Here is a 16,622-nt window from a genome sequence, read left to right as displayed (position 1 = left end):
TGTATGTTTATTTGTTTTACCGCCTGATTCTGTTTCTGCCATATTGTTTGTTATTTTTCAGCCTAGGTGGCACACAAGTTTGTCTGCTTACTCCAGATGGTAGAAAGAAGGGTTTCCGTGTGGTAGGTCCATGAAGGCTCCATCTTAGGCAACCTGGTAGTTCATATTAAAGTCATACATTTGGCTGCCTCTCTGACAGAAATGCAATCTGTGTAGTGGAGACTTGAGTGCAATCCTGACATTTGACAAAGACTAAATGTAAAACTGCCAGGAGCTGACTTTTGTTTTACTATCTCTGTTGAGGCCCGTGCCAATCTCCCAGGAGAAGAGGTTTGAAAGCTGTTTGGCGCCCTTTCAAACTTGCATTGGAAAACACTTGTGCTGAACAGCTGGAGGATGACACACATTGCGTCAGGGAGAGCATTTGGAAATGGGAAGTTGCATTTGCGTTCCGTGAAACGTTCATCATTTCATGCCAATGGGTTTCAGTAAAATGTTAAACCTGGACGTTTGGGCGATGGGGCTGTGATTCTCTCTCTGATTAGGGAAATCAATGAAGCAGCTTGAATATTTTCAAGGGTTTACAGTAATCAGTATATTTTCTCCAGTCAAAATTAGCTTTTTTTATTTTCTTTTTATTTGCAGAGAAGGACAGCAACATTTGTCTTAACCATAAAGCAACCTGCACCAGAATATTTTAATGCTTTTTCCTTGTATGTATTTTTTAAGTTTCCTTATATCACTGTTTAATATTTCTGCAATGTCACAATAACGACAACAATGTCCTTTTCAAATACATGATTTTCAGATACAATTGTTGGGGTGATACAGTAGTTTTCAGAAAAAATGTATCTTCTTTAAACACATTGGCCGACCTCCACATTGATCCTCAAACCTTCTGCCACAAACTGATGAATGCGTCCGTTGAAACAGAATCAAGAAGAAGCGGTAGCAGCAAACACGTTCCACGCTTTCTGGCACAATGTATCCATATTTTCCCTCTGCCTTACGGTTCATATTAGTCTGCAGAGCCCTTCAAAGTGTTTTGCATGTGTTGCTGCTCTTTCGGGATATGAGTCATAACATAGCAGTTAGCAAGCAATCAAATCATGGGTGTCCTCCCAGATTTTAATACCTATCTATCAGTTTGGCTTTACAAAACCCCAGTTATCACAACTCTTGGACCATGGCTTAGGGCTGGACAAGTCCTATTCGGAGCCTAAGTCTAATTGTAAGGAGTATAGAGCACGTAATATTAGCCAGGCCCGGGCCTTGGAGCCCCCTGTGTGTGACTTCTGTTTTTTCATTCTTACTAATCTCTTTAATGACTTAGATTTGTTGGAACACTAATGAAACTCTTTCTTAAGGAGCTCCTTTTTTTATATGCGCCCCCATTCCTTGATTTTGGGATATCGTTGCCAATACTTAGACGATAAGCAAACCGAGTTCTGCACAGGCTGTCCTCAACTCTTATAATAAACTGATGTTCTCATATGCTGTAGCAAACACTTCCATATTAAGCAATGTTCATTCTCTGTATCTTCAACTGGTTGACTTGTAATGGCCTTTTAAAAGATTGGTTTTAAAATTACCACATACTTAGGATTTTTGGTTGTTTTTAGTTGTTTTTTTTAAACCTCAACGGTAAACTGGACATTAACATGACTGAGGAAAAGAGGGTGGGGGGAGAGGGATTTTCTAACAGATGTGTTCCATTATTACAAACTGACCATCTTTGCCCTCTGCCACGTCTCTGCGGAGTTGTGTGTGAGAGGACTAGATTGTACATCATGGAAAATACAGCCCTTATCCTGAGTGCTATCCTGGAAGACACAGGCGAGTGAGTTACAAACTGTGTGGCCCTCAGGGGTGAAATAGAAGCTTGCAAATGGAAAGATTTATTTGTCAGTGGGTAAGTCACACGTCCTTCTGCCTGAATTAAACTGTCCATCGGTCTGAGGCTCAGAGGCAGCTTGCAGGTAGTGACTTCTTCAGTGTGATCCCATATGGAGCGGCATGCCTGCCACTAGGGACCTGGACCTCAAAGCTTCCCTGTTTCTGAGAGCGTTTAAACAAACAAACAAATTGACTGTCCAGCTGTGTGCGGTGTGGTTCAGACTGGGGTCGAGAGTGCATCAGCGCTGGGCACCATTTCCCATTAACGACCCCTCATTGAACATGTAAACTATTCATGCACAGTCACACAGGGTGATGAACATGTAAAGTACCACTATAAGGAATTTGACGTTTGCTAATACAATTTATTCATTTAGTTTTTTACGTATTTTTCAGGGGCTGGGAATACGAACTGCAAAGTAGCTGTTGTGCTGTGCAGGAGCCAGGCAGCTGAGCATGTAGATAGGTAAGTTATTCAATGTTAAGGTTTTCATATAGACTTCTGAGACAAATTTGAAATATTACCATCTTCTTAAAAGAATCCCCACTTTTGATATACCTTTTAGTTCTTGGTGGAAAAACTATCCTCCTTTTTTAGTAGTTTGAAGGACATATTGCCTATCCAGATGTCTTTTTTGTGTACAGTCTAATAGGATCATTTTCTTAATATTTTCCATTTAATAAACTTTCATAGCAGCCTTTTTCCAGTACAAATTATGGGACGGAAAATGAAGATTTGAATCCAGCTGGCTTTTTAATGGGGGAAAATGTGGAGAACAAATTGTAAAATGTCTTCAGCAGTGCCTTAAATACATGTACAGTTTGGGCCTTTTCTTTCTTATCTCAACGCCCCAAAAAAAGAAATGGTAAAACATTATTTTTAATATTTGGCAGAACAGAATCCATCAGTAAAACCCAAACAAGAAAGGAAAGGCAACAGGCAGCTCCGTGTTTACGTTGGCCATATTTAGCATATTAGAAACTATCCACGCATTCCTTTTTTATACAAGATTACTTGGGGATACCTAATTGTGTCTTTTGTGTTTTGATTTGAAATTCTGGCTTCGAAATGCTGAACTTGAAGTCTTGCAGACCAAACCCACTTTGTGACATTCTCACCTAGCTGACAGTCCTTGGCCATTACAGTGTAGCCTAATCTAATTTGTTTCTGTGTTCTCAAAAAAAAAGGTCATCCAATAGCACTTTAATATGTCCAAAATATATATTTCCTTTTTGTGATGCCTTGCAGATCCTTACAAAGAGGTTAATACTTCTCTTTTTCAACATAGGAATAAATAAATAAACACGGACTTGATTTATTTTCCTAATTCCAGACAAGATTTGGAGCATTATGTAAGGTCTGTGCAAGCCTGTGTTTTCTATGAGGCTTGGGTCGTCACTTAATTGTAGCTAAATGTTATTAAATTAGCAACACTCAACAGTAAATTAGTAAAATTAGTATTTCGGCCTCTACTGGGAAATCGATGTTAAAGTTTTGATCAGGATGCAGACAATTTGAACTCTTATCAGTTGTATCGGGTCATGTATGTTTTGGTGTGGGGTCAATAACACAGGATGACTCTATTTCAGGGTAATGTGTAATCATTTCTGTTAACACTGTTTCAATTTCCAAAGGGCTTAGAACACTTAGAGCTTCTCTTAACGATACATGGAACATCATTAGTAAGGGCCAGTTAACACTAGACTCTAACAATTCTATTGATAATCTCTTCACACATTGTAGGTTAAAATACTGTATAAATACAATATTGTGTGTATCCCATTCCAAGTTTGTTTTTTGGGGCGCATGGTGAGAGAAAGTCAGTTACATATTCATACTTTTTTTTCTGAGCTGTTTCGGTACTTCTGTTGAAGGTGTTTTTGCTTTGCGGGGAAATAAGGGCTAGGCAGTGCTCTCACCAGTCTGACTCGGGCTGTTCAGCAAGACATCCCTGGTGATGTTTCCCAGGCTTTGGGTGTTGAAGTGTTTGGCTCTGTAAGGCAACATGCACTGTACCACCCAGCAACGGTAATTTGTGTTGTTTAAATTCTCCCGATAGTTCTGTCTCAGGGCAGTTCGGAAACATTCTGCCTTGATGGGTTAGACAAATCTTTGCCAGATCTCCACCCTTGCTTCCATAAAAGTGAAACCCAGTAATCCAAGAACAACACTGCCTGGGGACCCGAAGGCTGCTGCGGCTGATTGAGGAGAAATTTATGAAGTTGTGGTGCACCATTGATTTTAAGTGTAACAGGCACTCGCATTATCTTGTCCTTTTGTTGACGTTGGTGTTGCTAGCTTTCTTTTTAAATTCTAGAAATGACACTGTATTTTGCTTCTATAGCCACTACAAACAAACCTGAAATGTCAACTCAAATTATTATTTTATTTTATATTTTAGTTGAGTCTATTTATAATTGCCCTCTGCATGCCATCTGCGCCAGGCAGGTGAGTAGTGGGCAGTAAGAGCACTTGACCGGCTGTGGTCCTCAAGGGCCCCCGGCGACCCTGAAGTGCAGCTGAGCTCTTCTCTCAGCCTTTAGAAGGAGTTTAACCAGATTAGAGAGCGTAAATAGCGTAAAAAAGCGTAAATAAATAAATCTTCTGCAGCTACAAGCGATGAGGGAAACCACCTGTGATTGGTGAGGCAGTGCTTTCTGTTGTTACAGTCCAGGATCTTTTCATGAGCCTTTTCGAGTGGTGTTAGTTTGTTTCCTGGCTTTGGATGTCATCCAGCAGATCATCTGTATCAGTTTACAGTAACAAAGGGTTTTTGTGTAAACCCTGTGGAAATGCTCCACCACACTTTGATTACTTACACTTACTGTAGTGGATTTGAAAGCCTAAGATCTATTATCTGCTGGCTCAGTTCTGTCTTGGCTTACAAACAGATATTCATTTAATAAATCACCAGTCCGGTTCTGCTAACTTCACAAAGTGGTAAAAAAAACTCTACTAGATAAAAACACAATTTTATACACACTATTGATTATTATTATGACTATATAATGTGTGTGTGCATGTATCTCGTACAATAGCTGCTTTGCAGGTGTACTCACCCCACTGCAAAGTTTCCACATTTAGTTGCTGTCTGGGTCTGCAATCATGAAACTTTCTAATATCTTTTAATATTTAAAATCTACACAATCTATTCCAAACTGATCAAGCTAAAAATGCTGATATTGTGTAAATAAGTTCACAATTGCATACCTATTCAACCCCTTTGCTATGACAACCCCTAAATCAGTGCGGGTGTGAAAGATTAGTTAGGTTACAAAGTGGTTTAACTTGACTTGACTTGAGTAAATTAATCTGTTTCTGTGAGTTTCATCAATTCAACCCTGAAGATCAAGGAGTTTTCTAAACAAATCAGGAAAAAGTAGCGCAGATCAGAAGAAGGATACATGACAATTTCAGAGTCACTGAATACATTAGGAAGTGGAATGTGCTTCATACCAGCCAGTCACTGCCCAGATCAGGGCACCCTTCCCAAACTGAGTAGCTGGGCTAGCAGGAAACTGGTTAGGGATGGCACTGTGAAGCCAACAGTAAGTTCTGCGTGTGAGATGTCAGTGTTCATACATCAGCATTAACCCCAAAGTACGAGGCCAAAGCCACACTAGAAAGGTTTAAAATGAAGAAAGTAAATGTCTTTGAGTCAAGGTCTTGAATCCAATAGAAAATGTCGAAACTAGAAGATTGCAGTCGGTTAGCAATCACCAATTAACTTGTTCGAACTGGAGCGATTGAAGAAGAGAAATTGATGGTCAAAGGATTTCAAAGGGGAACTAAAATAGCTGACATAGCAGAGCAAATTCCAGAAAGGCCACTCATTAAGAAGACTGAGTATAATAAAGCTGTACCTTTTGTTTTGTAACTATTGGCAAGTTATGGCGCCTGCCTCTGTTTAACTTCCCATAACTCTTATCTTTCTGAGCATTAGAAATGCCCCAGTGTATTTTTAATGTGGCTAAAATACTAATCCTTGAAAACCATGACTCCTAAGTCATTAAAATGCATTGCTAGGCCTTTTGTTGTGGTGCCCTCTGGGAAATTCTTACCACTGACAGCATCACCAATGACCTTGGCCAAGCTGTTTTAATTCCCCCCTTTCAATATGAAACTATCAGTACCTTTATAATGAGCAGGTTCAAAGTCTGCCAGTAATTTTTATTTCATCTTTATGTTTTTCAGACACAAACAGCACAGCATGATTCTTGTCCCACTGGACACTCAAGGTGTAAAGATTATCCGACCTTTGACAGTGTTTGGACAGGATGGTAAGATCTCGATCTCTCTCTCTGTCATCACTGAGTTCTCCTTGAAGTTTGGCACTTCTCTTCTGAACCTTTGGTGGCTTGGCAAATAAGCCTGTCCTTAAGTTGTGCAGTTGTGTCTGTATATTCTCCCGCTACAACTTCACTGTGGAAGTTTGCTTTTGCTGTTAAATCAGGGTAGAAATCAGCAGGATATAATTAATAGATTGTATAGGAACTGACTGCAGCTGATTGACCATACAAATCTCTGTGTTTTGTTTACTTAGATGCCAGTCACGGTGGACACTTCGAGGTTCATTTTGATAATGTATGTGTCCCCCTATCCAACATTCTTGTAGGTGAGTTCTCCCTCAGAGCCGGGGGTCATTGTGGAGTGATTTCAGCAAATGTATAAGGATGTACTGTAAAGATTGCCATGTTGTCACTTCTGTACTGACAAATTTTCTCTAAATGTATGACCAGGCTGATGAGTATTTAAATAGAAGTGCACTATACAGAGCTTGCTTAAAATCCAAGCCAAAGGACAAGAATAGGTCAGCGCGCTCCTCCAGCTTCCACAGAACACAAGTGTGAAGTTTAATAACATTTAACAATAATGAAAATCTGCTTCACAGATACCAGAGTGAACAATATGTACAAAAAGTATATATTTAAAATTAATTCATCCTCTTAAAAAGTTGGTGGCCACCATTTTGAACCATCATGCCTTTCTCTGGGCTGAAGCCCAATGTAGCTGACACAGACCGGACAAACCCTGTGTGCTTCCCCTCCCAGGTGAAGGTCGAGGGTTTGAGATCGCACAGGGCCGGCTGGGACCCGGGAGACTCCATCATTGCATGAGGGCCGTCGGCCTGGCAGAGCGTGCCCTGGAGCTGCTGTGTCGGCGGGCAGCCACCCGACAGACCTTTGGGAAGAAGCTCTACAAACATGTAAGTCCTGCAGCGGGAGGGGGGTGTCACAGAGTGCTGCAGTTGGCGAGGGTGTGCACGAAATTTTACCACCCTTTTGTTTTGTTTTCTCATCGTTGTGTTGCATATGTATTTGTATTTAAAAATGTACAACCTGGTGTTTTCCACCTTGCTGCTCTAGGAGGTATAAAACAAAGCACACATCTCAAGCAGCTGCAGGAGTGACTCATGCTGGGGGGTGAATATAGTTTACCTCCACTTCCTTAGAAGCCCCCCCTCCTGTCAGTGGAGCGCAGCCCAAAGTGTGCCTGGAACCCCTGGCCAAGTGGGCAATGACCCAAGCTGGATTTCAGACCCAGCCTAAAGGGACACTGCCCAGACTCTGCAAGGGTGGCTGTACAGGATGTGCCTCTTGGAAGTTCATAACATGTAGAATAAATTCAGCTAGTCTTTCATGTATTGTAGTATTTTACTTCAGTGCAGCCAGCAGAAATACAGTATGTTCCCTTTGGGATCAGATTTTACTTCAGCGATTTAAAAAAATAAATGCATGTTATTTGCTTTGTTTTTTAAATCTGGTACTACTGACTAAATCAACACTAAACGTAATCAGCACAGAGCCTTCAAGATCCTTCCTCCTCTGGCAGTATTTCATGCATGTTATTAAGAAGGGGGAATAAATCCAAGGAATATATCATTTAAGCTCGAGAATGAGTGCCTGGAGGAAATTAGGTTTTACTAGAGCTTTAGTGGAATTAGCCTCTCTAATTCACACATCCTTACTTAAACTGGAGGACTTTTCATGCTGAGCAGAGGCACACATCACTTCAAGTCAAGGGGCCAATGTTTTAATTTGCAGTGACTGTCTAACGCGATCACCATGAGACAGAATAGACATCGGCCAAGCATCTGCAACAGCTTGGATGTTTGCATTTCATTGATTTATTCCTGTGTGTGTCTGGCTGACTTCCTTTTCTGAGGCAGCGTACTTTCAAAACGATTGTGTTACGATCAAATTGTGATGGATTCTTCTTGCGGCATTAACGATATCTCTATTCATCTTCACAGCACCTTAAACTCATGGGGCGAATGACTTATTTTATCTTACTGATTCATTTTTATGTTTCAGCAGCATCTTGGCTACAGCTGCTTTGTCTCCATGGGTATTTATGTCCTGCTTCTCACCTTCAAGATCAGGCCACATATTCAGAAACAAACCTCCATTCCATACTTCTGCGTTGATGTTGGGGGAACGCCCGGGAACGTGTTTTCCTGACCTGGGCCAATCTCGGATTACATCCTGTTGGCTGTACTTCATACGCATTGTGTAGATTTAATTCCCCCGAAAGCAAACACAGGCAGTGATCCCTAACGTTCCCTAACGTGTTTTCCTGTGGTGATAGCACAGTTGGTTTTGCTGGCTTTGAGATATTGACAAGGGGCCTGATATGGTCTCCATTGCCGGACATGGCTCCAACAATGGGGACCGAATTTGTATCTTGCTGCTATATGGTAATTCTTAATTCCAGCGTCTCTGCCAACTCCAGTATTTTTTTCTGCTAAAGCCTTAATGCAGCAGTCATCTAAAAAGTGTGGTGGGCAGGGAATCGCTGACCTGTCCAATGCATTCAAATAATAATAATTTGTGGCCGATTTTGCCATTGCAACTGAAACAATGCAGCAATCATTCTAGTAGACTGGTTTCAGCCCACAGCAATCCACACACAGTGCATTTCTTTTCTAATGATAAGCTGTGTGCTTTTCCCCAGGAATGAAAGGTTAATTACTTAACAGTTTGCTGCCTGAGACACAGGCCTTTTCATAGTACATAATGACCTGAGGGGCTATTTATGTACTTGAAGACAGTAATGGTTTTCATTTTTTTTTCACAATGGTAATGGACATATAGTTTTCCCCAGGCAAGCATATAAAGATATTTACTACCACCTGGTAATTTCTTGGGTATTGTGGGTGTATAAACGAGCAATGGACTGAAAAAAAATAATAAAAGCAATAAGAAGTATATTCTATAATGCCTGGAACTCAAATTCCCCAGGTGTAATCCATTTATAACCAGACAAAATCTCTCTCTCTCTCTATTTAAACAGACATTTATGGGAGATGTTTTTTATTAACAGCACTGAACACTGAGTTTTGAAGCTGTTCAGAAAATGACACTTTCCCCAGCCAAGCCTGCATGATTGTTCCCTCCATGGCAGTTTTTAGGTCGATTTTTCCTTAAATGGTTGATCACCCTGAATAAAGCGGGGAAACGTGCTGACATTTAAGTCATGTATTTGTTTCTGGGATCTTCCATTAATAGCATTAGCTCGATCGAGTCTTCTGTCCCCACCCAGAGAAAATATATTTGTGCAGCACTGTTCTTGATACAAGTGTAAATCTTTAGTCTCAGGGCTGCTGAAACACAGAAAATACATATTTTCCAGACTGCAGGTGGCAGTAACATGCCAGGGAAACTGCAAAAGGGATTATATTTGCACTAAATCAAGTGGTAGGCCATTCCCAAGCAATATTTCCACACCCGAGAAATGAATGACTCATCTCAAGTTGATAGCAAATCATTCCAAATAAAAATCAGAATCTCCCTCCCTTTCCCGACATTGGACACCATGGCTTCTCATTTTAGCAGCTAATTCACCAAAGGAAGCAGCGTATCCTTAAAGACACAAATGCTTTCACTATAAACCTATGTGAAGGATTTTTTTTTAATATACCAGGAGACACTCACAATAATTATATTAACCGTCTGCTTTTTTGACATATATGCAATTGTGCAGTAGCTTAAGGTACCTGCAGTTTGATACAATAGTATCTGAAAATGTTTTTATTTATTTTTATGGCTGACTAAATATTCTTGTTTTATTTAATATTATTATAATTGTTTTAATTAATTCATTAATATGTTGTGCCTTGTTTTCTGAAATACGTTTCTCTCTGTTAAGCTGAAAGGGTATTTATTTGGAAACAATTCCAAGTTGAACTAGTATAATGATCGAGATTGTAGTAAATCTTATTCTGGGATATACTATGTAAGTATGTTTTTCTCTGGCAAATTATGTACACATTGAGTAATATTGAGTAAGTGCTTGTTTACTTTGTGTGTGTATATGCTGACCGCTACACATAAAATCCGTTCATGATTTTTAAAGAGATGGCGAGATCCCAGTCAGTTGATGGTATGCATTTGTTTTAGCAGCAGTTCATTTGGAGATCAAACAGACTTTGAAGTGCTCTACACACTGTATATTCCTATTCCACATCAGTCCCTTGGCTGCAAAAAGAAAAGTGATTCAACGTAAACAGTGGGGGAAACCTTACCAGTGAAATCGCAGTTAAATGGACTTTCCCATACTGGCATAGGCATCTCCATGTGTGTGGGGAGTGCCTCAGTCTACACGCACACGGATAATAAATTGTCCCATAAGGATGCATTTTATACAGTACATGTAATATGTTAAAATTAACACAAAAAAACACATTGGTGCATGGGAAACCTACTTTTGTTGAGCAAACACTTGTCGTTGGCTCCCCCTCCCCACCTTGTACACAGACATCTGCAGCTCATTACTGCCATTTAGAGCTGGGAAGCAGTATCACCTGTGCAACTGCAAACTGTGACATCAACGTTGTCATATTCTCCTGGACTGCCAGCCTATCTGAAGTGTCCAATATTCATATTCAGTTTCTCAATGTGTCTCGCAGGCAGCTACAGACCTTGCCAGTTTATACCATACTGATTTGGTATAATTGTAATTGTTTGTTCATCCCAATGTTGCTCTTTCTCAGGAGGTGGTTGCCCACTGGATAGCAGAGTGTCGGATTGCCATTGACCAGTCCCGCCTGCTGACTCTCAGTGCAGCCAATGCCATCGACGTGCTGGGGAGTGCCACTGCGAGAAAGCAGGTACAGCGCCTTACCGCCCCTGTGTGCCCCTCAGTCTACTGCTTTTGAGTTTGCTGGGATCTGATGTCACTGCTGCTTTCCTTTGCTGCAGTTGTTCAGTGATCACCCTGTTGGTTAGCTTCTCAGACCCAGATCAGCACGAGTCATCTTATACAGTAACATTCTGTAGTGCTGATCACAGGAACAGTAGATGGAAACCACCTGTATATGTTTTAAATGTGTTTAATGTGTTATATATATATATATATATATATATATATATATAATATAGTGATGCTGTATGTCATGGGACTTGCATGTCTGGGCTAAAAGTGCCAAACAGGACAGATCAGCCCTCTGATTGGCTGTCCACAGTAAAGAAAAACCTGGCCCGGGTGGCTAGGTTTATCCCTAGCTGTATCTCTATCTTGGCTCGGGGTAGTAATGTGGTCTCGTGGTCAGTGTCCAGTCCAGCTCGGTATTTGTAATCAGTTCCTCAGTCAAAATGGGTCCGTGTCCAAGTAATCAATAAAGTAGTATTGCTCGAAAGCTCTCCCAGCCTCTCCTCAGGCACAATGCAATGCACTACAGCATGTGGTCTGCTTTAAGACACCTGGCAGAGCAGTTCCAGGTGCGAAGGCGAGTCCAGGCTGACGGTTTCTCACAGCAATGAAGGGGCTCCTGCAGAGGGATCCATTCCCTCCTCACATACCTGCCATTCATCACTTCTACCATTGTGTGTTAGAGCTGCTGTCTGCCTGTTTTTTGGCTTCACTAGAGCAGAACGTATAGGAATATATATTTGTGTGTGTGTGTGTGTGTGTGTTTGTGTTTGTGTGTATCCGCATCACCTCACCATCAGCCTATATCGATCCATGGCTGGATGAAGACCTCCTCAAGATGTTTCGACTTGCTTTGATCAGCAGCTTCTCTTTTCTTTTCACTCTTTCAGTGACATATTTTTGTACATACATATGTTGTGTATATACGCAAGCTCTGTCATATTTTTGGGTGTTGGACCTGGCATCTGGGCTGTATATCCAATCAGTGGAGTCCTGCATGTCATGTGCTTCCCCCCGGAGCGAGTCATCCCCAAAAGCTTCTGGGTAGGGTGACCAACCATCCTGCAAATTACAGGACAGTGCCACATTTTTACCGATTGTCTCGATTCTCGCAACATTTGCAAAATGTTTCGCAGAACACCCATTTGAAAAATCAGACATGCAAATATGTTATGACGTAACACTATGTTTAATATTATCATCATTATTAAGCTTAACATGTTTTTTTATAAATAGACTACAAGTTCCAGTATGCATTGCTCTTGTTTAAATTTTTGAACCCCATTTCCATGGTATCAACCATGAATATAGGTGCTCGATGTTTTTATTTACGTGAAGCCTCATACGTGAAGCACATTTGCATTTATTACACAGATCTCATGGCAGATGGTCACCTTACTTCTGGGAAATTTAGTGCCAGTCAGGGTGGATTTTTCTGGCCCTGCTCAGCACTGTGCCACACTATGTTTCCACACAGTAAGCTTCTTCATTAAAATGTGTTGTATTGTTTCTGGGACTGATTTGGCAACAGATAACAGGTAATACAAGGAAACAAACAAAATTAACACTGTATTAAGATTTCCTTCAGAAGATTAATTCTGTCCTGTCTCTTCAGGCTCCTGTGCACTGTTTCTACCATGGGATCCAAAATACCAAGATGTTATTCAATGAGTCTAATTCTGGAGGGTCCTGCAGTGTCTCCTGTGTTTTGTTCCAACAGGAGCTTTCACATAATCAGTTCATTTTCATGGCTTATGTAATTATGTTTTACAGCTGATAACTTAAAATATGATGATTTACTGAATATGTTGTTGCAGCAAAACATTTTGGAGCGTGGAGAGATCAATCTTAAATTGATCCAGTGACTCATTTAATGAGACCAGTTGAAGAGCCATGAGCCATACAGGAACACAAACACAGAAGACACCCTGGCCCCCCAAGACCGGAGTCTGACACCCCTGGTCTGAACATATGGTCCAGGCAACTACAGGTTGCCTGATAGTGGGGGTATCTAAAACCATCAGACATACATTCAGAGGTCATTTAAGCAGAAGAAAACATAAGAAAAACAACTCTGGAAGAAAAGTTTGAAACCCGCCTTAGGGCCCTTGAATGATTAAACTCCTTGTAGGACAGTGTGCTGTCTTTCTGCATATGCTTCTGTGATCCCAGGTACTTCTGGCACATTTTAACAACCTATGACGTGTTACAACCACTGGTCTTGAAAACGTGTGCAAAAACCATTATTCTGCATGCGTGTTTCCCAGGTGTGTACGTATCAAGAGATAAACAGGAAGTCGTGTGGTAGTGTCACTGTGCTGACCGTCGGTGTAATCCCAGCATGCATACATGGCCTGCAGTTATTTCAGGACTTACTGGCATGAGTTTTGCCAAGCCCTTGCCCCTTCCCATCAGTGTCTCAGTGCCTCATCAAAGCAAACATACAGACTGGTGACAAATTCAAGGAAAAGGAACATAATGAATGCAGCTGCCTCCAAAGAGGTGTACTGCATGATACAGTTAAGCAATTAACATCCTGTCATACTCTGTGGCATGTATACAAATGCTGAGCAGGCCCAGTTGACCTTGATTTTGGATCAAGATGGCAAGAGGAAAGGATCTAAGTGACTTTGAAAGAGGGGTCATTATTGGGGCACGAATGGCAGGAGCTTCAGTCACAAAGGCTGCTCAACTTTGTTCATGACAAGTGCATATGTGGTGACACCAAGAGAACGGTACAGGCCTAACTGCTTGACCCCTACAGTGAGGTGGTCCGGAGGCTCTGTTATGCTGTGGGGGGCATTTTCCTGGCATGGTTTGGGTCCACTTGTCTCAGAGTGAAGGGTCACTGCAAATCATTACACAGTTATTCCGAGTGATCACCTTTATCCTATGGTGACACATTTCTATCCTGATGGGAGTGGTCTCTTCCAGGATGACAATGCCCCCATCCACAGGGCACGAGGGCTCACTGAATGGTATGAAAATGAGTATGAAAATGATGTGAATCATATGCTATAGCCTTCACAGTCATCAGATCTCAACCCAATTGAACACCTATGGGGGATTTTGGACCGACGTGTTAGACAGCGCTCTCCACCACCATCATCAAAACACCAAATGAGGGAATATCTTTTGGAAGAATGGTGTTCATCCCTGCAGTAGAGTCCAGAGACTCGTAGAATCTGTGCCAAGAGCATTGAAGCTGTTCTGGCAGCTCGTGGTGCCCAGCACATTAATGAGACACTTTATGTTGGTTTTTCCTTGAGTTTGTCACCTGTCTGTATGTGCATGTTTATTTGTATGTTTTTTTTCAAAGCAGTGTATTAACAGGCTGCATCTCTCCACAGATTGCGATGATAAAAGTCACTGCAGCGAGGATGGCCTGCAAAGTGGTGGACTGCGCCATCCAAGTCTTCGGAGGGGCTGGCGTGTCTGGGGACTTCCCTCTGGCCCAGATGTAAGTAGGAAAAGGAATGCCCAAAATAAACAGATAATTAAATAATATAAAAGTCCTATTCCAACTGTTCTATAGAGCAGGGGTCCCCAAGCCTGGTCCTGCAGGGCCAGTGTGTCTTTTGGTATTGCGGTCCGACTGGAGCTCTCCCCATTGCTCCCACTCAGAGTCTAGAATGGCATCCATGGCCTCCAGGATTACAGTCTTTTCATATCATCACCTGGAGAGTGCTTCCTTCTAGGTATTCTGCGGTTCGGACTTTGCGCATCGCAGATGGTCCAGACGAGGTCCACCTGTCATCCATCGCTTATATGGAACTGAGGGACCAGCTGCAGATGTCCACGGCCAAGCTGTGAATGACCAAATTGGTTTCAGTGCGGTGACAAGCAACCCAATGCAATGTAGCGCTGATTTCCTCTGTTGTTTTTTTTCTCTTGGTTTAATTTCTTAATTCACAGTAGGTATATCTCCATTTAATATTTTGCAACCGGACAAATTAAGTAAATTAAGCCAATTCAATCTTGTGCAAAGTTCTTGGCACATGCTCAGAATTCTGGGGTTCTAGTTTAAGGCTGATTGACGGTTCATATCAATCAATATCTGATTTTTCTAACAAGTAATGTTGTCTCCAAAAAGGAGAATGAATTGTAAGAATTAAAACGTGGGTCTTGATCAGATCCTTCTGCGTGAATTAATAACCTTTCAACTATGTACAAGGGACAATAAAGGTTTCTATATGAATTTGAACATTTGGAACAGTGTTTTATTGGGGGGGTGGGGGGGTTCTCATGAATTACTTTGGGATGTGTGTTTTCGTTTCCATCTAGGCTTCCCCTGTTATTTAACCTGCTCTCAATATTGGCAAAGCGTGGTTCACCAAAATATAAAAGCAGCTACAAACTACTACAGCCACCTAGGTTTGGAATTTTAAGATGGAAAGAATTCAGCCTTTGCATTTTTTGTCCACAGACATTAGTGCTGCCCATTTCCTGATATGAAGTCTCACAACCCAGTTCCACTTCAACATATACTGGGACAAAATAAGATTTTAGGCTGAGTTTTGGAAAAAGTGGAAACTGTGTAGCATTATGTTGGGTGTATTTTGATAAGAGCATTTTAGCTCTGAGCTGAAACACTGATCTAAAGAAGACCTCTCCCCCCCAAAGTTATCAGATTTCCTTAACTCATCAGCGTGGGACTGGTTTACATCAAAATGACAGTCTTGGGAGGATGGCACCAAGAATGGGCCAAATAGCTTGAAATCCCTGTTGTGAGATGTCTGGGGAAGGGGGCCTGTAGGTAATAAAAACTCTTTGAAATGGACGAGAGCCGAAATCCCGACACAGAGCTACGAACCCGGGCCAACCGGCATTTCCAAAAGATGGCATGGATTGACATCAGTCATAAATCAAGCCCCCCTCCAATAGGACACTGGGGGCTGAAACCGAAATCCAATCTCACAAACTCAAGAACCAATCATCTATTGATCTGGCATATAAAGGGCAGCGCACGGCATCTATCTCTCTCTCTCTCTCTCTCTCTCTCTCTCACCTGAACCAGTAACTCGCTGCCACAGCTCAACCTGTAGCCAGAACCAGAAACCAACAAAGTCTTTGCCGGCAATAGAAGAGTTAAACTGGGAGAAGGAGATTGAGTCGTATGAAGAATTCTTTTAAAGGACTTTATTAAATAAGGAACTTTAGAACCTGCGCCTGCCCGCCTGTACCCATCTGATCAGTGGAGTTTTACAGCTGGACAATTGACTAAGTCGACTGAATACGAAAGTGTCAGTCATTTAAATAGCTATTGAGTCTTAAGAAACTTGACCCTTGGAACGGAACAGGGCCCTGCTTTCCTCAAAGACTTTGTCTTCAAGTAACTACGGTGGAAACCCTGCTTGCAAAGAAGATTTTGTGCACAACCTTGGAGCCTTCAAACCAGTGGAAAATCTGTTTGGAAAAGACTCATCGGTGCATCGACTGAGTGGAAGTTCTTGGACAAAGCCGAACCGGACTGCCTTTGTTCCACCCCAACACGGACCTCGTGCCGTGTGCTGTTATCTGAGCCCGAAGCCAGAGAGGCCTCTCTGTGACGAATTTCAGATAAGTTTAACAGTTT

The 16,622-nt window shown here is 41.7% G+C and overlaps 1 protein-coding gene across 1 annotated transcript in view; it reads left to right on the top strand.

Annotated features, from left to right (window-relative positions):
* The window catches only part of nphp3 (nephronophthisis 3), a 130,282-nt gene extending 115,031 nt beyond the window's left edge, over positions 1-15,251 (top strand). Inside the window, 7 exon segments of the mRNA XM_066724414.1 lie at positions 2,293-2,362; positions 6,092-6,177; positions 6,441-6,512; positions 6,949-7,103; positions 10,890-11,006; positions 14,398-14,507; positions 14,746-15,251. Of these exon segments, the coding sequence (XP_066580511.1) occupies positions 2,293-2,362; positions 6,092-6,177; positions 6,441-6,512; positions 6,949-7,103; positions 10,890-11,006; positions 14,398-14,507; positions 14,746-14,860 (725 nt within the window). The 3' untranslated portion in view covers positions 14,861-15,251.
* Positions 15,252-16,622: the final 1,371 nt, after the last annotated feature.

Source organism: Amia ocellicauda, chromosome 2 (genome assembly GCF_036373705.1).
Source record: "Amia ocellicauda isolate fAmiCal2 chromosome 2, fAmiCal2.hap1, whole genome shotgun sequence".
NCBI classification, from domain to species: Eukaryota; Metazoa; Chordata; class Actinopteri; order Amiiformes; family Amiidae; genus Amia; species Amia ocellicauda.
The sequence above is the reverse complement of the archived record's forward strand: the minus strand, read 5'-3'. Positions and strand labels throughout refer to the sequence as shown.